General features: G+C 36.3%; 1 protein-coding gene across 2 annotated transcripts; it reads left to right on the top strand.

Annotated features, from left to right (window-relative positions):
- The first annotated feature begins 158 nt into the window (after positions 1-158).
- LOC129276657 (uncharacterized) lies at positions 159-23054 on the top strand. Of its 2 annotated transcripts, none has more exons than XM_054913051.2 (9): positions 159-326; positions 7087-8895; positions 9411-9585; positions 10656-10813; positions 11746-12010; positions 14323-14481; positions 15139-15208; positions 21200-21331; positions 21971-23054. In XM_054913051.2, the coding sequence occupies exons 1-9, from the start codon at positions 227-229 to the stop codon at positions 22136-22138; spliced, it is 3036 nt and encodes a 1011-aa protein (XP_054769026.2). In that variant the 5' UTR covers positions 159-226; the 3' UTR covers positions 22139-23054. The 2 variants fall into 2 exon arrangements, with proteins under 2 accessions (XP_054769026.2, XP_063951357.1); XM_064095287.1 differs by having other exon boundaries at positions 182-326; positions 11749-12010; positions 21971-22145.
- The last annotated feature ends 4882 nt before the right edge of the window (positions 23055-27936 follow it).

Here is a 27936-nt window from a genome sequence, read left to right as displayed (position 1 = left end):
TGGACTTTCTATATAACATACGCAGCATCCCCTAGAAAAATCCTAGGGGTGCTTAGAACTAGTTCAGCACCCCCGTTTCCCAGGCCATGAATAAGATGAATTTTTATTAGAACATGTTTGATTATCTGATTTTTTTTCCCGTTTGGAAGTTGTGCGCCACTATAACCGGGCAGCTGATCTTGCGACGACCGCGATATCGGAAAAAAGATGAGATTGAGAAGACAAGATGGTAAACACAGGGAGCAGGATCAGGAAGGGTGAAAATAGTGGGAAAAAACGTGGAAGTGAACGCCAAAAACTTGGCGATGAATTATCCTTTTTGGCCGGTGAGTATATAAACTAAGTAAGATAGGTTAACACTCTTCTTCAATTTTGGATTGAAACGAAAATATTTTGTTTTCACCTTCATTACAGCCCCACTCGTTGGAATTTGTGTAGCCCTAGTTCTAGATCTGTCACGATAACGTGACCGGGCCGGAATTGACTGCCGCGATTCGATATGTCAAACTTATTTCACAAGCCAGCACAGTCAATTACCATAACACACACCAAACATATCACAGGAAAATCCTAACTTTAAGTCCAATATAATAACCCCTTTGAAAATTCAAATTTTGTCCTTAAAAATGCAGAATAATTTGAAGTTGAATTGCAAATGCGCCGTATTTCCACAGCCACTGGCCTAGCCCACTCACACGACATGCGAGGTTAGTATACTAACCTCGCACAACGCATGTGATTTCATAGTGCATTTTGACGTTTTCATTCATCACACGAATGTCAGGGAATGAAACATGCCAAAAAGTTCAACATATTTCCTATACGTAATTTACAACAATCACCTAGCTTTATTTTTTCAATTTATTCGAAATTATTTGTAAAAATGATTTTTTAATGTTTAGCTCCAAATTTCGGCCAAGATACTCCGTCTGTCCTTCCAAGTACTGCGATGGAAATCACGCAAACAATTGAAATGCGATTTTTCCTATCGAACAGTCTCGATTTAAGTCGTCGGCGCATAGGAAATTGTAGAAAAAAAAATCAACAGGTTGCATTTTATGTATATACTTATAGGTAAAGTATGCCATCTTTTGACCGATGATGATGAAAGTGGATTGAACGAGCAAGAAAATAATGCTGAGCGCCTAGAATGCAGCTAGCAGTACAAGCTGCAGACAAATGGTACAAACAGGCATATGAATAATATCGCGCGCCCTCTTTAGGCAAAAATTGATATCCACGCTGATCAGGAGGCATCTACATGAAGATCAAGCAGAAATGCTTTTTTTAATTTAAAAAACCAGCAAAGAGAATTCAACAAACGATCCATATGGTTCGGTAGGTGTCATAGCACAATTAGAAATCTTAGCTATAATGGTATGTCATAGTTATTTGAGCAAAAAGGGTGTGAAAGATTTGTGTGCACCAGGTGCATATGAATCCTTCGCACGCGAGATGAATTGAACCCATGGGTGGGCCTAGCCTGGAGGTGTCTGAGGAGTAAAATTATTTCTACTATACGTAGGCTTACTCCCCATGACGCCTGGCACGGCAAGGCATTGGGCCACACGAAGGAGAGTTTTTGGAGAAAACAATGTTGCTCCAAAATACTTGATTTGTTTAACTTGCTTATCACACAATTTTGTAAATGGAAAAGAAGTTCATTTCCCCCCATTAGGCACTCATAAAGTTTTTTTTACACGAAAAATAATACAAATATTAAGAAAAATTATGTAAGAAGATGAGCAGATACTCACCGATGATCTTGTCGCCATATTTCCTTCTTTGTTCGTAGCCTAGTTACAAGACGCGTATAAGAGAGGGCGACGATATCACAGTAGAGGCGCATGGCCAATATGGGAGACTCTCCAATAGGGGAGACAATCTCCCGCATTGGAGACTTGCTTTGCAAAAGGACAAAAGAAACAACACCAACAAAGGCATGATTTTTTCTACCCAAAATTTTGTCTCACTGAGGTCAGAAGCCCATTTGTTTTGTGTGTGATTGACAACAAAAATCCTTATAAAAACAAAAGTACATTTTCATGAGGAATCTCCTTATCACATTTTTATTTGCCGCCAAGGTAATCCTTTTGCAACAAATGTAAACAAAGGAAATTGGTCTCCAAAACTGGAGACTGTCTCTGAAATTGGATACCCAAATTCTTTACAAAAGTCTCTGATATTGGAGATAATCTCACACATTGGAGACAGTCTCCAATGGTTACACTTCGTAATTCCAAAGGTTCTTTATTCCGAAGGTTCGTAATTCCGAAACACGTAATTTGCCTATACCTCGATGTTCGTTAATCCGAAAACGTAAAAGGGTTCGTTAATCCGAACATTTGTGGCGTTATTCCGAAGGTTCGATAATCCGAAAACGAAATAAGGTTCATTAATCATTACGTTTTCGGACAAACGAACCTTCGGAATTACGAACCTCATTTCGTTTTTCGGATTACCGAACATTAGGAATTACGAACCTCACTTTGTTTTCGGACTAAGGAACCTTCGGAATTACGAACCTCATTTCGTTTTCGGACTAACGAACCTTCGGAATTACGAACCTTCGGAAATACGAACATTCGGAATAACGAACCTTCGGAATATCCGAACCTTCGGAATAACGAAGCTTCGGAATTACGAATGTATGCGGTCTCCAATATTGGCCGTGCGCCTCTACTGTATCATGAGCAGTGCCAATTTAAAGTTTAAAAAGCCTTCAATCGGCTGATGAATATCGTGAATTGTAAAATACTTGCATTAGCCATGAGCTCATGATATCGTCGCCCTCTCTTATACGCGTCTTGTAACTAGGCTACGAACAAAGAAGGAAATATGGCGACAAGATCATCGGTGAGTATCTGCTCATCTTCTTACATGATTTTTCTTAATATTTGTATTATTTTTCGTGTAAAAAAAACTTTATGAGTGCCTAATGGGGGGAAATGAACTTCTTTTCCATTTACAAAATTGTGTGATAAGCAAGTTAAACAAATCAAGTATTTTGGAGCAACATTGTTGTCTCCAAAATACTCGGTTTGTGTGGGCCAATCACAGCGACAAATCGTCCATTGACTGTGTACGACGGATAGATCATCTCCGCACAGCGATTCGGAGACCGCTGATTGGTCTATCGCGCAGATCACTTCATGACTACGTGGTCGCCAAAATAATTCCTTTGGATTGCGTGCGGAAGTATCGATAGCGATAACGATATCCGGTCACGTTGTGTACGCAGGAAATGGTCTTGGTTCGTGATCGGATCGCTCCGGTATCAATTGAAAATTATCAAAACTCTGCAATTTCATGCATATTCACGCGACGCTCCGAAACCCGGAAGCCAATTGACTTTGTTCACGTTGCGATAGACTCTACAAATTCCAACGAACACGATGCCATATCGACGCTAATTCGTAAGATTTTGACGGAAAAGCAAGAAGTAATTGAAATTCGCTTACCTGTGCGGTATCGGTGAGAAAATAGATCCTCCGAGAATACCTTTCATAATTCATATAAAATATGGGAAAGTGAAAGTCTAGGTCGATTTTGGTACGAGGTGATAGAGAATTGCACACTTGTTTTGGTGGAATACTGTGGGAAAATGGAAGGCTTGCACTGCGCATGCTTACTATATTTTCATTCATAAATTGGCTCTTGGCAGTGGCTGGATGACGTCATGTAATAAGCAAAATGTACACGCCCGCTAGCGTTGAACGCTCCACTATCCGTTGTACACAATTTGTCGCTGTGCCAACGCTATCCCGTCCCAGGCTCCATTGAGATTAAGCCTACGTCAGTGAAATAACTTTACTCTCCAGGAGCCTCCAGGCTACACTGGCACTGGGTAGGCCTAGACCAAAAACCTTCAGAGTTCAGTCTCTGTATTTTTGTTGTTCCGCTGAACTACGTTGGCTCCACTCACCAATACATAGACTGAAGTATTGTTGGCCCGTACGTAAAGACAACGTATTGGCAGTAACGTTAGATCTAACATTCGGCGAAAACCCGATTTTCAGACCGTTTTTTTTTTTTACATAAAATGTCACATTATAAAAAAAGAACTTTACACGAAAATACATAAAATTCAGAAATATTGTAGGCCTACCTTAGACCGCAGTTACCACTAATATCTTTCAAATGATGATCAAAACATATTTAAATTTTGATTATAGATAATTATTATTTACAATCAAAATTTAAATTTTGTTATGTAATAAATGATTCTAATCTAGGCCTATGAATTGTTTGTTAAAACGGCACTTCGTAACATAGCTCATCGAAGCTTCGTCATATCGAAGCAGTTGAAAAGTCAAGCCAATTGATCCTCAAATTGGCAAACATGCTTCAAAATGGCTGATTTTGTGGACAACCCTCCATTTGTTTTGTACACAATTTTTCAGGTTTTCCCCATTATGTTTCAAATTGCGTATTGCCTCATTCTGAGCATGATATATGTCATGAGAAAATATAATTCACACCACATATGTCAAGGTCAGGAGGAAAATCAGGAAATGATGTGAAATATGTAAAATAAAGGAGAAAATCTGAAAATATGTGTACAAAACAAATGGAGGGTTGTCCACAAAATCAGCCATTTTGAAGCATGTTTGCCAATTTGAGGATTCCCATAGAAAGTACAACAAGACCTTTTAAACGTCCATAACTTGCTTTAATATTTCACAACCGATTTTCATGAAACTTGTAAATTGTTCCTCTCATTTTACTCTTTCCAATAAGATTGCTTCTCTTCTTGGGTTTTGGTTTCCTTTAACTATTCAATTTGATAGACAATTGTAAGTTATTAAATAGGTCTAGATCTAGAGTTCTACAAATATTGAAATAATAAATGTTAATTGCTACAATTGATAAATTGAATAATCATTTAACAATCAATGACAAAGAAAAATAAATACATGTACATGTAGCAATTGAACAAACAATGTTAAACATTTTTTAAACGAATATACAAGCAAAACAAACTGCGATGCGAAATCATGTGCTGAATTCTGAAGAAAAAAAATAACCACATTAATTTTAATTTGAATTCATTAACTTCCTTCACTTGACATGAACATTTTATTTCACAATTAACAGTACCGGTATATCATATACATCAGTAAAACATCAATGAATTTTATTTCCAATAGATTTCCAATTAATTGAAAACAATGTATAGGCCTACTATTTATGTTCAATACTCATTTATTATTAAAGGATAAGTCCAACCCAACAAAAAGTTGATTTGAAGAAAAAGAGAAAAATCCTACAAGCATAACACTGAAAATTTAATCAAAATCGGATGTAAAATAAGAAAGTTATGACATTTTCTAGTTTCTCTTAATTTCACAAAACAGTTAAATGCACATCCTGGTCGATATGCAAATGAGGAAACTGATGACGTCATCCACTCACTATTTCTTTTGTTTTTTATTATATGAAATATTCTAATTTTATGCTCATTGTCAAGTGAAACAACGATTAATTCCTCCCTGCACATGTGGAATTAGAATTGTTTTATACTATGGTTCAGTCAAGTTGGTCCTCATTGTCATATCTGTAAAAAATGAAATATTGTATAATTCAAACAATAGAAAACAAAAGAAATAGTGAGTTATGGACATCATCGACTGTTTTGCATGTCACCGGGTTGTGCATATCACTGTTTTGTGAAAAATAAGCGAAACCTGCCATAACTTTCTTATTTTACATCTGATTTCGATGAAATTTTCAGCGTTATGCTTGTTTGATTTTTCTCTAAATATTCAAATCAACATTTTTCTGGGGTGGACTTGACCTTTAAAATTGAGCATGCATCGATCACCTAAATCGAGCCTGACATGGCCTGACAATCATTTGATTAAAAAATAGCAAAAAAAAATAGTAAATAGTAAAGACCTCCCTCATCACTGATGTCAAAAATCCCTGTCAAGCAACGATCTCCTTGTTTTAAGAAAAAAATAGTAAGATAGCAAATAGTAAGGACTTCCCTCATCACTGCTCTCGAATAACCCAGACGATCAACTTCTTTCTTTGTTTACTTGGCCTAAACATTTTCTATGTCATTTACCGAACGATGTGAATCCACTTTTCCCAAGTATTCACCAGATGGTGATATTGAATTGTCCATTTTTCTTCTCGTCGACAAATGTGGAGCTCACTTGGCGATTCCAATTTTGTCTAAAGTGGGCGCGCAATTTGTATTCATGTCAAAGACACTACAAGGGAAAGACTAGGCACCTATACTATTTTACACGCAAATCGATGCAAAGCATTATGTGACGTTGGTGGAGTGTCCAATCTTTTCATTTTATAGACTTTGGTGGACTGGTTGTTGACAAACGAACAAAGAGTCGCACTGCTGGCTTCGTTCAAGGCACGACGTTGATTTTTTTTTTATATGTCGTTGCTTCATGTGAATTCCAAAAAAGGGTTATCATCACCAGTCATAATCTTAAAGTACGTTTTCGAAGGTATCACATTTATTGGTGCCCATATTTTATCAAATAATCATAGGAATTGTGCGTACAATGAATCTAGACACAGTTATAAAACTACCAAAGAGCTGAATTTAGGTTGTCAAATTTATTAGCGCCACCATCAAGCTTCCTTTTATTTCCATGGAAGAGACATGCAAAACCACTTTCCAGGTGAGCGATTTTGCTATTTTTAAAATGAATTTTGATTTGTAGAATTAACAAAAAACATACAGTTGTATAGCTACTCACCTTGAAGAGCCCCTGTTACTGTAGCTGGAGCAAGTTTCGGCAAACATTACTTCTGTAATGACGCAATGTTTGCTCACTTCTCAGAAATCCAGACCCATACATGGTTGGGTTTGCAAGGTCAGTATAGCATACTAAACCTCAGAATGCTTAAAAGTGCGTTGAGCTATCTCTTCCATACAACACTCAGTACATTCAAGGAATAGATCCTGCCAGATACGCGAGGTAGCCTATACATATACTCTTTAATCTTCACCTCACCTTGGTTGAGTGCATTACAATGTGGATAAAAACTTTCTTATAATGGATGATAATTAGTTACGAATTGTTGATGTTGTATTTGTGTTTTTCTCATTTGCAGGATTGATAAGCAAACATAAAGAGAAACCTGCTGATAAAGAGAGCAAGCAAAATGCATCAGGACATATCTCAAACCAGTTCTCATGGACCAAGGAAAGACCCAGCTCATCATCGTCTCAGTCTTCAACCAGTTATACATGTCACAAGCAAGGTCATAGGTCACAGACTTCTCACTATATTCCCTCTAAGGACAGGTTAACTTGGAAGAAACCAAAGGAAAGATCCGATGACCACTTGAGCAGCAAGGCTAGTAGATACAAATATTTTGCTAAGGATGTGCATAGAACTGCAATTGAAAGGAGTGCCAATGACAAAACTGATGTTTTTACGAGCAAGAAGAAGCAATCCACAGAATCTACAACTGGTCAACACCCACTTCCAGGAAAAGATGATAATTCAAGGAGAAGTGTTGTATCTCAACAAGGTAGAAAATTAATTTCCACAGAGACTGCAAATACAGGAATATCCAAAGCATGTCCTCCATCAAGAGTATCTACATTGGTCAAGCCGGAAGGACTGGGTAAAGCAGATTCAACAGATCATGGTCCTCCTGCAAGAAAAGCAACATCACTAGAATATGAATCGGGGGACAGGCCATCAGTGTCAAACAGACAACAAAATAAAGAGATTGTCGTTTTAGCAACGTCAAAGAATTCAAATACCTCAAAATCAGGTGCCAAAATTGATGATGAGATCTATTGTTTATCAGGGAATGTAAGAAAACAAACAGTTTCTGTTAATTCATCTTCTGAACTTTCAGAGGCCCTGGCAAGTGATAGAACAGCTACCAAACCGATTATGCCAGAGCAGTCCATCAGAATTGTCCATCATGAGAAGCAGCATGGAAAGCGTCAAAGTGCTAGGGTTCTTGCCACTCTGTCCAAGGAACTGGACAAATGCCTTGTGGATATTGCTCGATTAAAAGAAACCAGAACTCGCACAAATGAAGGCAAAGCTAAATCCACTGCTGGCATCAGAAAGCCACCATTTGTCAATGTTAGGGATACAGAAACTGAAAAAACTGCTACACTGGCTGGTAGCCAGGCATTTAGAAGTAATCAAGGATGTAAACTGAAATTAAGCAGTACCGAAGACAGGTGGAAGAAATCAAAACTTGAAGATAGCGCAGCTGGAACTGAATGTGGTGCGTTACCAAGAAGTAGTGATTATAAATGGTTGGCTCCAAAGGTAAATTCAGCAAAGGCATCTACTAGCAATATAGGGAATACCAACAAAGAAAAAGCACAGGGAACAGACAATCTGTTGAAGAAAAAAGGGATGCCTGATGGAATTCGGGCAGGGATAGGGATGAACGAGGGATTAAAGCCTTTGATGCAAAGAACATCTATTTCCCCTCGGATCAAAATCATTAGAACCAAGTACAAAATGAAAAAGCAATCGTCAGCAGAATTGTCTTCATCTCTAATTTCTCGACATAAAGTTGATCACAGGAAAGCTGTCAGTACGTCTGCACCAAAGTCAGCAGAGAAAACTGATGTACCCAAAAGCAATGTGAGGATAAGTAGGTATAAGCTTGTTAAGGCATCTTCACATCCTGGAATGCTTTCCCCAAAGCAACCTGAAATGTCTTCATTATCTCCACGCAAACCACATGTTGCTATCAACTCGAGATACAAAAAGGTCAAGGGTCATCCGCCTGCATTGGAAAGTCCAAAGAAGTCTGCCATAGTGATTCCTCACCGTTCACAGCTAAAACTGAACAGGATGAAAGCAAAATCTAGTCAGAAGAACACAACAAAGAGAGCCCCGACTTCAACTTCAAACAGAAAGCAGTCAAAGCATAAGATAGGTAATGATTGCTACAGTTCAGCATTGTAATAAGTAATAACTATTAAAAATTATAAATTGCAAATTGGATACATCCTAATTTCATTCAGAATAATGAATATTCATGACAGTTAACAGTAATGTAATTAACACCGTACAATAGTGGCTGTGTTGAAAACAAATATTGTAACTCTATAAAGAAAGTTAATTATACATGTACATGAACTATGTAAATTGTATAGGCCTACTTTCATAACTTGAATACTAGACCCTAGAGATTTTGCACTTTGGAATGAATAGAAACTATGTAATCAAGTTAATTGTATATTGTGAAAATATATGATATAACGTTTCAAAGTTTATTTTTCTCTTTTTTTTGCAAAACGCAAACAAATTTATTTCAAAGTCATGTATTTTTTTTAGAATGGAATTTATAATTTGAAAATTAATTTAATGGAGTATGAGATCTCCTTAATAATACTTCTGTTCTGTTATATATTCACCATGTGAATGTGATGCACTTTTAATCTGTTACAGATCGTCGACCGAGAGGGACCGCAGTGGTTAGGAGTCGGTTCAAGATGCGTAAGGTTTCCAGCAGGACTCCCCGGAAGATGCCCCCTATGCAGTCACCCAGCTCATCCCCTTTCAAGTGGCAAGCAAAGAAAGCATCTCCTTCTAAACCTGCCACTCCGGATACCTTCATGCGCAGGTAAACAAAATAGTATTATGGCACACTTTCACTTGGTCTATGAGCAATTGGTCTGATTAGCAGTAAGTCCAACTCCACAGTTTGTCTGCAAACAGTTCACCTGCCAGATATTTTTTCTAATTTCCATTTGGGCTAATAATCAGTTCACCTAAATGTCCTGTTTGGCTATATATTTGGGCTGATGTCCTCTTTGGGTCAAATGGAATTAGACCAAGAAGTAATTTAACCTGGTGATAATGAGACCAAATGCTCATTTAAATGTTCCGGGAATTTGATAAAGTACAGCATAATTACCCTAGCTTTAGCAGAGCAGCTGTAACGCGTACTGCATTTCTTAATTCCTGCCTGGTACCCATTTACCTTATCTGGGAGGAGCGCACCACATTGTGGACCAATTCGTTGTTGAAGGAAATCATGCCATTGCTGGAAACCGAACCCACGAACCTCTGTTTCAAAGTCTAGAGACTAATCTACTCGGCTGCATCGCTGCACCAGTCAAACAAAATTTAAATGTGGACCAAATGGTCTTAGCCCAAATGAAGATAGTCCGTCTGGTTATTAGATGAAGTGAATACTGGTTTTAGACCACGTATGCATAAACCTGAATCTTCTTCTGCCAAGTTTTATGTGCAATTCCCTTCCCAAAGTCTGAATCTGAAATTTTTTGCATCGTTCCATTTTCATATATCAATGCCATATACTTACCCTTGAAATTCTACATACTCCAGTAGTTTTTCTGCTCTCTCTCTCTCTTACTTAATGACCATGAATTTAGGTAGTATGAAAACTTAACTTGGGTCATTGAAGGCAAATGTTATCATTTGTGGATTTGCAATCAGTGGTAAAACACACAGTGGTTCCAAAACCACATTTGAAAAAGAGGTACTATTAGTATTAGGATAATTGTTTGGTAATGAATATTATAGTTTTTAAGTGAACATATTTTTCTTCAAAGAAAGACAATTAAATCTTGTTTAAGACATAAAAACAACTTTCATATTGAAATGAAGAATGTGGAAAGTGAATGTCATCAGATTTTATTTTCTTTCCATGATAATTGATTTCTGCAGGAGAATGCATTTTGTCCTTACACACACTCCGGTCTTACTCCGCACCCGCTTCCGTCTCATCAACTCTCAACACACCAACTCAACGACAGTGACAGGACACAGCCCAAAGCAACCACTTCTCAAGAAAACCAGGACCAAGCTTATCAGAAAATCAACAAGTAAGTATTACTGTATCATTGAAGGACAATGTCATATTTATTTGTGTTTTTTCTTGGAAGGACCATGTTAAAAATACAAATCCGTATGTTTGTCTACTATTGGAAGGTCACAAACAAATTAAGGGAAAGGAAACTGAGAATGGCAGGCCACTTTTGAACGACATCCAGAATTTTTAGCACAAAAACTAATTCTATGGTAACAATTACAAGGAAGAAGAGGAAGGGATAGGAGGGCAGTTATTAGGGTCTCTTGACATTTCCAAATAATAAGAGAGAAAGAAATCCCAGATTAAGCTCTATACTGAAACACAATGCTAGGATTCATCTTCATCAATATTAATGACAAATATGTACCCAGCAATTTATAGAAGTTAATTGTATACTCAGTTATATGTTTCTTAATCATATCTTGTTTAGAAAATATGTATTTACAGTATAATAGTTACTGCAGGATATAAATTAGATGAATTTGGTGCACGATTTGGCAATGAGCATTCTATAATAGTTTGGCCCAAGTTTACCCAGGGATTTCCAATTCTTACCTTGTTATGCCGTCCGAAACATACATAGGAATGGCGATTATTATAGGTATGAATTGAAATTATTGATTTCTGCAACTAAACAAATTAGCAAAGAAAATACAATAAACATAGTATGTAACAAAATATTTGATTAAAAATTGTCTCTAAATACAAGCAAAATAATGAATAAATAGATTTTAAAAAGGGTTGCAGGGATTGCCAGTATAAGCTTTAGCTTAACTGCTTGACTACCCTGGAAAATAATTTTTAAAATTATGTCATATCAACTGTCTTAATGTAGGAGTGCATATATTTTTATTATTATGAATATAATTATTATTATTATGACTATTATCGTCATCATTATCATTATTAATAATAACATTATTATTGTTACAATTATTCATGCAGCAGCTCCTTCGAGCCCATCTCAGAAGCATCCAAGACCTCGGTTGGTCATAGCTAAAGGGGTCCACTACCATCAGAGCAAGTCAGGGAAGAGTCTCAGGAGAATATCGGGCTCTTCCCCTGCTGTCTTAGCATCATCATCCCACAGATCAGAAGCAACATCAAGATTAAGACAGGGCTCCCTCTCTAGGTCATGGACTGCCAGTATGCACAAATGGTCTCAGAGGCAGAGTGCAGTGAGGGTTTCCAGCACACAGTGGGTTGCAAAGTAAGTTGATGTCCTTAACTTACCCATCAGCCCTTGCAGAAAGCCCTCTAAAGGTCATTGTGATTTTTCCAAAAATTGCCAAAAGCCTGGCGCACATAACACCATCCATTGCTATCTGATTTTTAGAGTATATGATACTGGTATTTATTGGGATTCAAACTTGTACGGGTTTTTCAAACCTTTTTTTGTATCCCTTAACATGTTTTACTTTGTATGTTTTACTTGTCTAAATAAATACAAATACAAAACATTCCAACATATAAAATCTTATTGATCAAAATTCTGAATTTCAAGCCTCCCTGTAGGAATAAAATCAAATTCAGTCATAAATCGAAATAACATAATCAACGGCTGAAACTAAACGCCAATTGCACTTTACTCTAACCGCAAGGCGTGCAGCAAAGAAGAGTTCTGATTTTTGTACTTTTATCATTATGCCAAACTGCAAAGGAAATAAGTTTAGTTCTTGAACTTTCACATTTAATGCTCAATGCGATATATTTTTCAAAAACTGTCGTATCAGACCTTGTTTTTTGCGCTGGGCTTTTTAACCACTTTGTAAAAAAGGAAAATTTTGAGGGCAGCACGGCAGATTAGGTGGGCAACCAAGGGAATGACCTTTATCGCCTTTGGTTAAAGCAAACACTGTCACCCATGTGACCATCCAAATATAGACATCTTTAATAATCTATTGAACCTTGTGATGATCTTTATATTCTATTCATATTGATAATTAAAACAAAAGTCCACCCCCTCCCCTTTGCTAGTTTTGTTAAAATGCTAACAAATTTTATTGAAAGACACAAATTGCTAAAAAACAAAATTGGCAAAAATCCATTCTGGGATCTTAAGCAGAGTTGTACATGTTGAATTTTGCAATGTTATGAATGATTTCATTGCTTATGAATTTCATGAAATGCCACTTTTCTTAGAAAATGGAGAATTAGTTAATTCATGCATTCAATGTCTAATCTTACCCTATATATCACACACACTTCTATGAAAAAATATGTGAAATCTTAATGACTCAATGAAAGCAATGTGTTAACGTTATTTTATTGGGGAACTGCTTGCATGAGACAATCAAAGAAATCAAGACTTTACAAAATTATTATTTTTAATGTCATTTTGCCAAACCTTAATACAATGCTCTGATAATTTTTTGTATGAATATGTATTCGTCTGACCGTATGGAAATTTTATGAAGTAAACACCATAATTCTGTCTGCCAGTCTATCCTTAGCAATTCCTATCCTGCGAAATTTCATTAAATCATTTCTTTTCGAGACTCTCTGTCAACTCCCTGTCAAAAGTCAATGCCATGCCTTATAGCAGGAATCCTGCCTTAACCCTTTGAACCATGAATTAATTAAGACGATCGTGACCCTCACCCTGAATTATTTGCCGATATCAAGAATATCTGTAAAATGAAGGAATACATGACATTTGAAACACATTATCTCCTACTCTCATGATTCGAGCCCAACTATGTCAGCGGCACCTTAATCGGCTCAGCTCCGCCTGTATCCGGCCTGACCCGGCCAATGTTGTTTAGCTTCCTGTACTAACGATAATCTCAAATTTTGCCCCAAAATCACTGCTTTGACGAAGTAAAATTTAACAATAGCTTAGGCATAGTCCGTATACGACTCATTGTTGTATTATCACACGAGCCTCCTTGGTAGGGTAGTATATTTGGTCAATTTATATGCTAAAACTTTATAAATGAAAGTCAATCGTTGACAAAATTATAAACTGAAGTTATTGACTGAATATCTCTAGAATGACGTCATTTTTATTGGTCACCTGATATCTTAAACCCTTGCTTTTCCAATCACATTACTTGAAGCTGGTATTCTGGCTTTTCGGGTATACATGTATGTGCGTTCATGGTGAAGCCAGTGTTCTGGCTTTTCGGGTATATGTGCATTCATGGTGAAGCCAGTGTTCTGGCTTTTCGGGTATATGTGCGTTCATGGTGAAGCCAGTGTTCTGGCTTTTCGGGTTCAAAGGTTTTTTATGCATCTTTTTATTAGGGCTTTCCTGCATTGGCAATTGCTTTTTCTATGATGAAATATAAGAATTGGTAATGAAAGTTCGCTTTGTGGATTCTCCTGTCAAAGACTCTGCTCTGACTTTTAACAAGGTACCTTTATAACATTCCTTTTCTTTGAGAGGCAGTGGGAATCTATCATAATGTAAAAACCATAGTTCTTGATGTCTGTCTTCACTAGTTTTGTCCTGCTCCAAACTGTATGAAAAAATTTAATGAAATAAAATCACAATTCTGTCCATCCCTCTATCCTCACCAGTCGTGTCCTTCGACGGACAATACAGGAGAAGATCCAGAGAGGCAACAAGAATCTGAAGAGGGAGCCCTACTGCAAGTTCTACAATCGCTATGGCAGATGTCACAGAGGAGACAAGTGCCCTTACATTCATGACCCAGACAAGATTGCTGTCTGTACACAGTAAGTAGGATTCTACTTCTCAGGGTTGTTTGATATCATCACTGTTTCATGAACAAGCCATTTTGCATGCATGATAATGAACCAATATAACTGCTTTAGTTCTGATGAATTATTGTTGTTGGTTTTTTTTGCTCAGAATTTAGACAAGTATAATTTCAGGTTACTGGGTCACGGTCGAAATGTCATTTCGGAGCAATTTAACTTGGGTAATAATTGATGTTTGATTTTTATGTTAAAAATATTTCATCAAATTAATTTAATTTTGTTTGAGGTTTTTATTTGATAATAAAAATAGTGTCAAAAGGTGATGTGAGGTCAACAAACTTAGTATTTTGATATCAAATTATTAATTTTTTTACTCCCTTTATGAACGATTAGTTGTTTTCAATGTATTAAAGCTATGAATCTTTTTTTTTGTCAGTCAGTCAGTTATTAGTCCCAAGTTTTAAATACTGTTTTTGTCCCTGCTGACTGGGCATGACGGGATTCACCTCGCACTTCATCTTGCATTCATCCTTATTTATCCCCTCTCTCCACTTAGAATGATTCAGTGAATCCTTGATCCAACCATCTTACTCTCAGCAATGTCATGAAAGTAGTTCATATTTCATATTTATCATGTATTATACATTCTCTTATATTTCTCTCAATATGTAGATTCTTGAGAGGAACCTGTAAGAAGACTGATGGTTCTTGTCCCTTCTCCCATAAGGTCTCCAAGGATAAGGTGAGTCTAAAAGGAAAATAAAAACATTTATGTAGATGCAATAAACACTTATTAAGTGAGATAGTCTTTGAAATGAAGGATAATTGTCACAATTTCATAATAGAACTGGTTAATTTATATGAACCTTATTTTTTTGAAGCTACGTGTATGCACAATGAAATATATGCTGAAAAACAATCGCACTGAATATCACCAACCCAGATAAGACTTACATTGGCCCTTGGAATGCCAGAAAGAGAACCGAATAACTGGAAAACACCTTATGTTTTCTGTCCGAATTCTAAGGAAATGGTAACATAACATGTGCTATCAAAGTAAAGACTGAGATGGCAGAATATATATGAACATATTCATAGCTATATCTGTATGAAAAAAATAAATAATGAATAAATAATTAAAGAAATCACTAACATGTATATACCTAATATCCCAAGTAAAAGTAGGGCCTAATGATAATTCCAACACACCATTTCCCATTAGTTGTTTTACGGATTTATATTCCATTTCTCAGTATGAGGGAATTACATGCATTCCTTATCATTAGAAAAGATATTCAAATGATCCCAGAATTGGCCTTCATAAATTCCTGTTTCACATATATAAACTCTACAGGCTACAAAATATATTGAATATGGGTAGCTAATGAAAGTTGTATTGTATCATGTATTTTCACCCGCCCCCTCCGCCCCAGACAAAGTGTAGAGGAGGCATGAAGCTTTGCATCTGTTTGTCTGTCACCCCCAAATTAGTTTTCAAATTCCTCTTCAATAATTGGGGGAAAAAAAGTATTTAACAAATTTTTGTGTGTGTAGGTATATCATGTTAAAATACATACAGGTTGTGATTGGGTTTTTTTTTCCTCTCTGCTTGGATACTTTTCATGAGACAATTTTTTTTAGCTTGTTTTGACCAATTTGAAGTTTCCATAGGTATAGTGAATACCCTCCTTTAAAACTTTTGAAATATAACTTTCTTATTGTTTTCCAGTATTGTTCAAACCATTACCTATCTACTTGTCTAATCTGTCCTTTTTCCTCTAAAAACAACTTTTAATTTTTGTTGGATTCACCTTTAATTCCAGCTTATTTTATATTTTCTCTGTACAAAATTAAGGAGCTCTTTCAAGTTCAGCTTTTGTTTTCAACACTCTTCAGCTTTTTTAGGCTCTTTCTATTTGTGATCACTCACAAACCTTGAATATTACTGGGTAATAAATACAGAATATTTCCCTAATTGCACCTGAACATACCTGAATGCATAGACTATAATTTGAGGTGCTTTAGCCCGAGGTCTGTACTAACGTGAATGGTTGTTGTTGTTTATATGTTTTCTTCTGTTATTAGACTTTTGTTTCCAAATCGATAGACAATCAGCTGCAAAATAGCTTACTCCAAAAGCTAACTTATTCACACCTAATATGATTAATCAATTAGAGAATTTAATGAATATTCATGAATAAAGCTTTTGATTAATTGATCATGCATTGTCACATGCTCAATACACATGGCAGGTGATGAAGAAGATTTTGTATCAGGAAGGCTTGAATATATAGGGTTAAAAGGTTTAAATTGTTATATTCTAAGGAGTTAAAATCAAAAGTTATAGGATCAGCATAGAAAAGTGAAGATGTGTTTGTTAATCTTCCAACCGGTTTATGGCAAATCTGCTGCATTTTCAAGTCATTGCACTTTGCAAGATTTCTTTGTTAGCACTGCCACAGGCCACAGTGGCTGCAAACACAAATCCTGCTGGCCTCTCATACCAAAACTGCCTAGAGTTTTGCAGGGGCGCTGGGGGGGGGGCTACTTTTATTCACATGTGCCGATAAAAGTTCTCTGCTGCAAAACAAGTATGATTGGCCACAATCGTCAGTAACTGCTGCATATGCAAGACCCTCATACATATGCACATATACAATGAGCTCCGCAAGTTAGCGAAGGCCTTGTCGCCGAAGAAGCTTGGTTCATTGATCACTATTAAACGGACACTGCCTTAGTCTATTTTCAAACCCTTTTCAGCAGACAAGCTGCCCACGAGGACTTGCCCAAAGGTTAGTTGATTTGAGGCCTTGCTTGAGCATCCCTAGAAGCAGACATGTTGGAGGCAAAAAAAAAGTAAAAACATGTGCATCAAGCCATGATAAATCATTATTTTTATGCTCTGATGCACAGGTTTCCCATCATCATGCCCTCCATGTGATATCATCTGAAATCACTCCATAATTTCTTGTAATTTACAGATATTTTTGTAATTGCAAGGTATGAAAGTGTGGTGGATATCAAATTTGCATTTCTTTCCATTAGTAGGCCTACTGCTCACATTCGAACCGATTGCATACATCTTGGACATCTACTTTCATTTTCTGAGTACCGGCTCAATATTATTCTTCATTCTCTTGTTTATATATTCAATGGAATCAGCCACTCCTATCAACACAGAGCAGACTTTTCAAGGCTTGGAGAGAACAGGCAATGTCAATTTAGGAAATTGTGTTGAAAACACAGCCAGTTCCTCACTCCAAATGCATGTCCTTGTCAGAAGCAAATGAAAGTGGAAAATTCAATCTGAGAGGAAAATATTATCATTTCAAATAAAGAGGATATTGAAGAAGAAACAAATTAATAAAGCTAACAAAGACCTTTAGATAAAAAACACAATGTGCAGAGAAGAGACATGCATCATATTTGTTTATATTTGCAACCCTTACATAGGATGTGCAAGGCCCTCTCTTGCAAAGAGATTTTGCAAGATTCAAATTCAAACTTTTGATGTGTGATCTAATTTGTTACTGTAAAGGGATGATAGTTTTAGATCACTCACCATTTGCTTTTGATGTAAATTTATCAAAACTTTTCCTTTGTAAGACAGAGTCCAGATTTTTTGTAATAAAGTTATTATGGCTTTTCAGAACACATATAATATGTAGATGTTCTAAACTTTTGGAATTTATTGTATTGATTTTGCACTGCACTTGAACTGCTACCAAAAGGGAAACAGAGCTCAGTGTTCAAGGTTCAACTTATCAACCACATAATTAAATGTCACCCTACAAACACAACCACCTGAAGCTAAAATGGGAAAGTGGGGGACGAGTAGAGTAGAGAATTGAAGAGAGAGAGAATGAGAGAGCCCTGATTAATTTACCAGCGGAAACGTCATTGGCCATTACTTGGTTTCCTAAATGAGCTTAATTGTATAAACAAGACAAGTTGAGATGTCTGTGTCACATGACAAGGTTATGCCACGAGTTGTGTTCACACCATGGAATATAACTCCATGTTCCTACTATGGTTTATTTTAAGGAAATACAAGAATTGATCACACTTCCTTATTTATTTGCAATTATCTTGTACCTGCATCCTATTGTGTATGTGTAACCAGTGATGATCAATTTCCTTTTGTTTAAAAAGGTTTCTATCAATACACAGTACACAGTATACATGTACATGTACACAGGATAAAGGGCTACTATACAGGATGTATGCAATTTATACATTTATGTGGGTTAATTTAAGGTTTTGACTTCCAAATTAAAAAAAAAACACTTTGTTTTTACCAAATATAGTTATAACTTATGTAAGAAAGGAGGGGTAAGAGGAGGAGGAGGAGGATGAGAAGAAGGAAGAAGAAGGAAGAAGAAGAAGGAAGCAGAGGAAGAAGAAGAAAAAAAAGAAAGAAGAATGAGGAGGAAATCACTTGACATAAATTAACATTTTGTTTTATAATGACATAGAAGTCATTATAACAGTATGTTGTATATACACTGTATAACAGTAATATATAAACTAATTTTCATCGCATTATGCAATGAAATTTTCCTACATCTCCAAATAATTGAAAACTATTGTAATTCTTCTTCTTCTTTTTCCTGTAAAGTACAGACTGCCGTTGGCATATTATTGTACTAGCTGTTCTTGTCAAATGCCCAGATGAAAGCTAACGTGCACTGTGATAGAAAAATAAGTGCTCTTGTTTTATCAGAAATTGAATAAAATTCGAATAATCCAGTATTCTTCAAAACATTGCATCCATAATTTCTCAAAGATTTGTCCTTGTCTAGTGGTAACCATTCAAGTTTGATCCATCAATGTCAAATTATTCAGACCGTTCTGATGTGATTGGAACACGGCTAGCTTTGGATGGGAAAATTTGCATTGTTACAGTCGCTATACTCTGGAAATTTGGCCAGAATCCAAATGTTTTGACAATACAGGTTTATCTAATCAGTTATGGAATTAAGCTGTAAAGCTGTGTGAAATTTGGTCCAGAAAGAGAAAGAAACAAAAAACAGCAGGAAGAATAATGTGTTCTCAATGTGTCTTGAAATTGAATTTACAGTTCCTATTCACTTTATATTCTTTTCTCCCTCCCCCCTTTCTTTTTTTAGCCAGTGGCTGGCACCACATACCAGATACCAATATGTGTTATGTGTGAATTGATGTGAATGCTTTTGGAGAGGATAATTTTAAGAAAATTATCATGCAACTTGCCTTCAGCATATTTGCAATGAACTTTAGTACACTACCCGCCCTTTCACACGGTAAAAAAAAACGTAATTGGAATGAATCCAGTTAAAAATAAGGCTAATGACAAATTTGTAGCACGTGTGAAACCAAACTAGATCATCATTAGAATCACGAATGCTAATCACAATCACAAATTCAAATTCTACTCTTGAGGTGAATGCCAGTTTAAGTTTCACTCAAATTACGGAACGAATTTTGCGTGTGAAAGGCTTTTGTTCATGCAAAATACATACACTTGCACTAATAGAGAAAAGAAAAAGGGAGCAGCATGTAATATAAACTCATGTGTGGTTATGATGAGGCAAGATAACACAACAAAATAGAAATTTTAATGTAAAATTTTATGTAAATTGTACGTGCATGACAGGAAGGAGAGGAGGGAGGTATTTGTTACATGTACATTCAGAGGCTTGACTTACAAAGAGTTGTGTCAGATACAACTCCTGAAGTTAAATTGATCTTAAACATTAGCAAAATGACCAAAAGTAGTTTCATCATTTTTTTTATTTGGAAAAGGAAAGACAAAAAAACCTTCAATTGGCACAGTGTATAATCAAGTAACATATTTGCATAATTCAATAAGATAAATGTCGGACATTAAAACAAAAGAGGGAGATAACAGAGAAGAAAAAAATGGTTTTGTTTCATCGTTGTATTCATTATGACCCCGGAAAACAACTGTAGTTTACTGGAAACTAGTTTAACGTGTAATGAGAATGGTCGAAGCGGTCTTGGAAGAGGTCTTCCAAACCGGTTCGGAAAACCACATCGCGATGTAGTTTTCAAGATTTCGCGTGAGAACACAACCATTCTTCAGGAAGCGATCTTCGCACATGTGTGTAGAATGCCTATGCTGCGGTTTCAAATTTCGCGCGAAACTGAGAGCGTATCCATAGCAACAAGATCGCTTTCAGTGAAGTGGTTTTGAAAACCACTTTCGGGTGATCAAATGGGAACGCTAGCAAAGCGATCTTTTAAACTGGTTTCTTGAACTGGTTTCCAGTAAACTAGTTTTAGAAAGTATAATGAGAACGTTGTCTTGGAGTAAAGAACAACCAACACAATCTACAATTAAGAAACTAATGTGAAGATGGTGATAATCAGACTCTTACCATAAAAATACATCATGGAAAGATCACTGCTGCAAAAAGATAATATTGGAAGACAAATTTTGAAAATATACCAGAACAACCAAATTATCTATATTTCTTCATTATGATTAGAAACTCTTTGTCCATTTATTTTGTGAAGATTATTGAAACCACATACTAACATTCTTATTTTACATCCAATTTTGATGAAATGACAGGGCTCTGCTTGTTTGATTTTATCTTTCCATGTCAATCAAATCCACTTATTTGTTGGGTGGTGGACTTGACCTTTCATTTCGGAGTATTTGACATCAGAACCATGTACTCTAATGTAGAGAAAATGACGTATTGCCAACTAATATCATTTACCACAGATGCCAGTATGCGTGTACTTCTTGAAAGGGATTTGTAACCGTGACAACTGCCCCTACTCCCATGTCAAGGTCAGTAAGAAGGCAGAGGTGTGTCAGGAATTTCTTCATGGCTACTGCCCTCGTGGGGCCAAGGTGAGACAGTCCGTAATTCAGAGATTTTCTTTGACTCATATAGGTTCATTTAATCATTTATTTTGAAAATGATATATATCATAAATCATATTAGAAATATTTTTTCTGAATTAGAAGTATATTTTCTTGCTTATGCCACTTCTGGATCAACAAATGCATCAAAAACTAAGTTTATAAAGAAACTGTCTTTTCAAAAGAAAAACTGCATTTATCAAAAAATCTATGTTTTTCAAGTGAAAACAAAGTTTATCCCCAAAAACATGTTTATCAAACAAAAAACTAATTTTTTTCAGGGATAAATAGAGATTTTCTTGATAAACTGAGTTTATTGGCGAAAAACTTGTCTATCAGCAAAAAACTGAATTTATCTGTGAAATACTTATTTATCGCCTGTATGAGACAAATGGCATGCCATATCTGTAGTATACTGAACAATATTACTTTGTGGATTGTGCTCCCAGGGAATGAAGTAAGTGCATACATCTTGTTAATCTACGAACCTCACAAGTCTGTGTGCCATAGGTGGGATAATGTGGTATAATTAGGCACACAGTATGGCTTTTGATGAAAAAGGAAAAGTTGGAAATAGAATTTATGATTTTATGATTATCTTATTTTTGCTTGTGATTCACACTGCAGTGTAAAAAGAAACACACTCTGGACTGTGCAGAGTTTAATGAGACTGGGCAGTGCATGCTGGGAAATAAATGTCCCCTCTGGCATCGAAAGCGTAAGATGAAGAATGAAGGAAGAAAAGGAGTGAAAAGAAGAGCAAGTGAGGGAGATAAAGTCACTTCAAAGAGGTAAATTTTCTGTTGAATTTCATTATTATCTTTGTTAACATACTTAAACTTGCCTCTGGCCCCTTAAGCACAAAAGGAATCAAATAAAACCATTTTCGAGGGTAGCTTATGAGCACAAATCATTAGTTTTTACACTACTATGTTTGTCTTTTTGCTGTGTGTGTGTGTTTATTTCAAAAGGTAGTATTTGTGAGACATACATGTCTGAAGACTCTCTTGTTAATTACAGTTATAAATAGGGTCTGTGTCTGGAGACTACATTACTTCTATGGACAGAGTATACATGTAGAAGTGCATGCAATCAAGAAACAGAAAGAAAATATCTTATTATTATTACAAAGACATGGTATCAGAATATACAATTATAATCTAGAAATGTGCCTGGATAAACAGAATTAGACAATATGATGTACAAAGCATGAGAGAAACCAAATTTTCTATCTGTTGTGTAATTTTATATTGCATTTATACTTACAAACCAGATAGGGATGGTTGCGCAATCTTTCCATAACTGTGTCCAAAAGACCAAGATGCAACTACCGTATTTATAACTTTGTCATGAACTTCCATGGTAACCTTCATTATAATTGGCTGCTGGTCCCTGTTACCTTCGCAGACAATACAAGAGATGTAACTCTTTATAAAATAGTCCCTGTACAATTTAGGATCGTGAGGTCAGACATGTAATTAGATATATTGAACGAAAAAATTTGGTACTTTCGTGTATCTTGAATTCTAACAAATTCAGATACTTAGCACCAGGATATTTTGCCAGTGTGAAAGTAAATTACATGAATGTGTGATATCCCTAATACCTACAAGTTGGTAGGTTCTTTTAAAAAATTGCAAGGATTTTCCAGGATATTCTCTAAGCACGCATTGAATTTTAGCCATGTAAAAGCAAATTACAGGAACTTTACAAAGGAGGAAAAAACGTTTGTATAGGAATAAAAGAGTTTTGTAACTGGCCTTTAACTACAGGAACTTTATCAGGTTCAGGGCTGTGTGAACATACAAAGTAAATATTAGGTATTTTGAGGACTGAATAAGACTTGTAATTTACAGGTGTAGGTATGAAAGTAGAATCTGAAGATTGAGCAAACTTAATGCTCGAGTGAGAAATGTGGTAGTGAAGATTAATGCCTTTAACCCTATCCAGGCCAGGGGGGGGGGCCTTATGAGACCAGCTTTGCGTCACCCAGCTACGCGGTTTCAAAATTACGCAACATTATGTAAGTGCATGTCAGACCAAAAATTGTTCAAAAGCTTGATTTTGTGTACAAAGTCAACGCAAATTGTGTTTTCAACCAAAAATCATAAATGTATGATTATTTTTAGTTTTGCTGGTCTAAATGTATTTATTTTATGCTGTTTATGATCTGAGAAGAGTCCCCACCAAATTTCATTGAAAAAACAATGAAAAACAAAAAAATACATAAGAAATTGCAATAAACAATATAATATTTAAGATATTGATCTGATATTGCAATTTTTTCATGTACACAGGCTAAGAACACCACTAAGAGTTCCATACCAAAAATTAGAACATTTGGAGCTTTATTTAGAGAGTTAAAGGGAAAAGTATGATTTCGTATACTAATTGCGCATAAATTTGCATAATCACTTAATAGCAATTTGCATGAAATAAACTACTATAATATTTTGTGGATTACGTTCCCAACAACCTGCGTGCCAATTTTCTGCGCGATCGCGCAACCAACGACCGAGATCTCAAGGGGAACCTGGGAGGGCCCCCCCCCCCCCCCCCCCCGCCATATGAACTCCCAAAATACCCTGGCCTAGATAGGGATAATACCAAAAAGTACAAGCATGTCGACTTTGACCCGTTCTGTTTTTTTTTTCTCATCTAATAAAATTATCTTAATGGGGATACTAGAAGTGGTCTTGGAAGTGATCTTATGTGGTCTTCCAAACCAGTTTGAAAAGCTTTAAATGTTTTAAGCGTAGGTGAAGAGACAACCGTTCTTCAGGAAGCAATCTTCACACTGAAGTACGAGAGTGTGTGCATGTTGGGCGCGCTACTTAGTACAAAATGTTTGTAGAATACCTACACTGCGGTTTCAAATTTCTCACGGAACATGTGACTCCACTGAAAGCATTACCATAGCAACAAGACTACTTTATGTGAAGTGATTCTGGAAACCAGTTAAGGAGATGGTGATGAGGAAGGTAGCAAATGATCTTCTAAACTGGTTTTCTGTTTTGGTTTTAGAGGTATTACCAGTTCAAGAAAATAGATGAAAACCAGGGGCCTGTTTCATAAAGAGTTACAACTGTTGTAACTTTGCCATTATGGCAAGTACCATTATAATAGGGCTAAGCAGCCAACACAATCAAGGTTACCATGGTAGTTGCCATAATGGGAAAGTTACAACAGTTGTAACTCTTCATGAAATGGGCCCCAGGTCATAGACTAAGCCACAGAGAGACTATGCAAATCATCTGTACATACAGTCTGTCAGCTCAAGAACATGGCTGTGAGTTGTACATACATATGAAGCAAACTTTGTGAAAACAGGTAGGGCTCACCAGATTTTCATCAAAGGTCGCTCTCTCCTCCAAATTTTGTTCCTAACCCACTTGATCTAGAGGGATGGCAGGAGAGAGTTCTTCATGACAGGTCAGACTGGAGGATATGGAATTCTCTTTTACCTGGAAGACCAATAGGTGGTTTCAAACCGCCTCGATCATAAGAATCCCTGTTAAATTACGAGAACTTTTTTAGGCTAAAAAATACCCATTAATTATTCCTGCATTCACACTGCCCCGAAACATACCCTTCGGGATAAGTTCCTGAAGTTACGAGCATGTGCAGTATGGTCTGTATAAGAAGGCAAGGTGCGAGATTCAAAATCACTAGCCCAGCAGCCACCCACGGCGCCTGCGCCCAACGACACGCTGGGCTAAAAGTTCCCGTAAATTGCTTTCACATTGCCAAAATACCTGCGACCTTGGAAAAATCCCCGCGAAAGTTCTCGTAATTTCGCCAAGTACCTACTATTTAGCGGGTATTTTCTTTCGGGGAAATTACGCGTAGTTTGCTTTCACATTACCAAAATACCTGGTATTTTCTGATCGGGGTAAATTTCCCGATCAGAGAATACCTGGAACTGACGAACTTCGAGGCGGTCTGAAACCACCTAGTGTGAACACAGATTATTCTCCTGTTAATGCATTTTCCTAAAATCCTTGAGCACCTATTTTGGACTTTCGTTCTTTAAATCACCCCTGAAAATTGCAATAGCATATCCCTTGGGAAATTGTGAAGAAATTAGAGGAATTTGATACAAGGCTAGGAGGGAGACGCCAACACATGTTTGGACGAAACAAACTAAATTGGTCTGAACTAGCAGACTACTGGAAACTGAATGGGAATTTTTGATATTGTACATGCATGGAAGTGGGAGGTTAGAATGTAGCTTCTACATTTACACAGCACAGTGGAATTTGTACTAGTCTTGTTTGAAAACCCACTTATTGTTAAAAGTCTGAAATGCAGACTAGGAGGGATGAGGATATGGTAGAGATGGGGAAGGATGTCATCAGGGGCCTGTCTTACAAAGACTTACGATTGATCAAATTAATTGTAGCTCTATGGAAATCCATCAGTGTCAAAAAAACTTCAAAAGGAAATTTGCAAAATGTCCTTTGAAAACAAAGGAGAACACACCAAACTGTCAAGAAATCGATGAATTTATGAATATACATCATATCTAGAATTTTTTTTTGAACAAACATGCATTTTATATGTTGACTTTGCTGGCTTTCCATAGTTGCGATTGATCAGATCAATCGCAACTCTTTGTAAGACAGGCCCCAGATGTGTGTGTGGGGGGGGGGGGGGGGTATCCTTCATACATGTATGTCATGTGATAATATATTAATTTGATAATCAACATAAACTGAAATTCACATTTTACGATGGATATAATATGAACTATCCCATCTGTCCTTTCCATTTACCATGCAATATAAGGCACAATAGTGTATTATTAGCTGCTCCTGGTGAATCAGTTAAATGAATAGATCATGAATCTGTGGTTTTAATCTTGGTGATTTGTTTTAATAAAGTTGAATTGTTTTACAGGATGTGGGTGACAAATTGAAATGCATCATGTTTCACGAATTGGAGAACTATTCTCCAATTAAATTAATTTAACTTGGAGACAGATATTCCCAACTGGGGCATATTAGAGGTCCTCTTTCTGTGTCACTGTAGCCTTGTATTTGAGCTAAAATAGCTATTTTTTTCAAGATATTCTAGTTCTAGTTTATGTTGTGTAGGCTTACATGTGACGTTTTTTCTTTGAACGCAATTTAGTGTAATGGATTCAAATAAATATAGCCATTTAAGCATCTCTTGCAATCATAGTTGCAAACCTTTTATCATTCAAACAGGAATTGTTATTCATTGAGTTAAAATACCCTTAAAATCTCTGTAAGACACACCTTTTCAGATTATCCATTTTATTTTCTTCACTTCTAACACATAGAGATATCATAGATATCTTTTCCTGCTAGTTTGAATCGATGAAATCTAATAGCCTTGGACCACTTTTTGCCACATTCTATTTTCAACTTATTTGGCGCAGCTTTTCAAATCAATCTGCATTCAGATTATGTGTAACAACTCTTCCTGACATAGCAGCTTAGGCCCAATAAGAACAAAATAAAGAAATCACAAAGAAATTTGTGAAGAGTTGTAGGATTCCATCAATTTGAACACTGAATAATTTTCAGTGCCATTTTCTTCTGCAAACTAAAAAAAATGAATTCATAATTTGAAAAGCAGAAAAATCACTCAGCGTTTCCGTGTAGAAACCTCAATAAGGAATCACAATGCTTCTAACGTTAATTCAATGTGAAGTCTCGGTCTTGAGGCAGGTGAAAAGCACAAGAAATCTTAATGTCAAAACCCATTAATTAAAGCAACAGTGCTGTTAAAGATAAATTCCAGTTTTGGTAACGATCTCAAAATGACTTTTTACAGAATCTAATATAATGACCACCCAAGTGTCTGTTTGTATGAATACAAAATATGTGCCAAAGGATTCTGGAAGAAATTGTGTAATTGCGGAGAAATAAGCAAAATAAGCGCGGATTCTGTCACTTCCGTCGGGTCTTTATTCCAGCAATAATAATACACTGTCCCACGTGCGCTTATCTGTGTTGGTGATCTTCAGTGTGAACATTTTTCAGCGTAGATTTCAAGATTTCACAGAGTTCCGTTTATGTAACTGTACCAGATCTAGATCCTCGATGATATACTGACAATTAAGCCTGGTTTTACAGACTTTCTAATGAAATCAGTGTTTACTGCAAATACTGGCATTTCTCTTTAAGCAGTGAATATGCATAAAACTTACATTATTTTAATATGTAGCTTATATATTTCTCATTTGTCATTTTCACTTTTAGCCATGTTCTGGGTCTTAAAAGGTATTTATTAGCAAAGATAAGACTAAATGGATCGGGGGGCGGCAGAAAGAAACCTCTCTTGCAAACCCTCTTCATAAAAAATGTTCCAACAACATTGATTTTCATGTTCGCTATGAGCCTGCTCTCCATACATGTAGTCTTGACCTCAGGCTAAAGTGTGCCACACTACTACAGAGAGAATACTACGATATACACAACAAAGGAAGGAAACTGAATTGTGTATTAAGGAAAGCCCTTGGAATCATGGTTTGTATCTATTAGTTTACATGTTCATCGCACTTTTCTCATATAAATATGGGACATGGGTAAAAAAACTAATACTGTTCCCGTTTTACGAATGTT

The sequence above is a fragment of the Lytechinus pictus genome, chromosome 2, assembly GCF_037042905.1.
Source record: "Lytechinus pictus isolate F3 Inbred chromosome 2, Lp3.0, whole genome shotgun sequence".
NCBI classification, from domain to species: domain Eukaryota; kingdom Metazoa; phylum Echinodermata; class Echinoidea; order Temnopleuroida; family Toxopneustidae; genus Lytechinus; species Lytechinus pictus.
The sequence above is the reverse complement of the archived record's forward strand: the minus strand, read 5'-3'. Positions and strand labels throughout refer to the sequence as shown.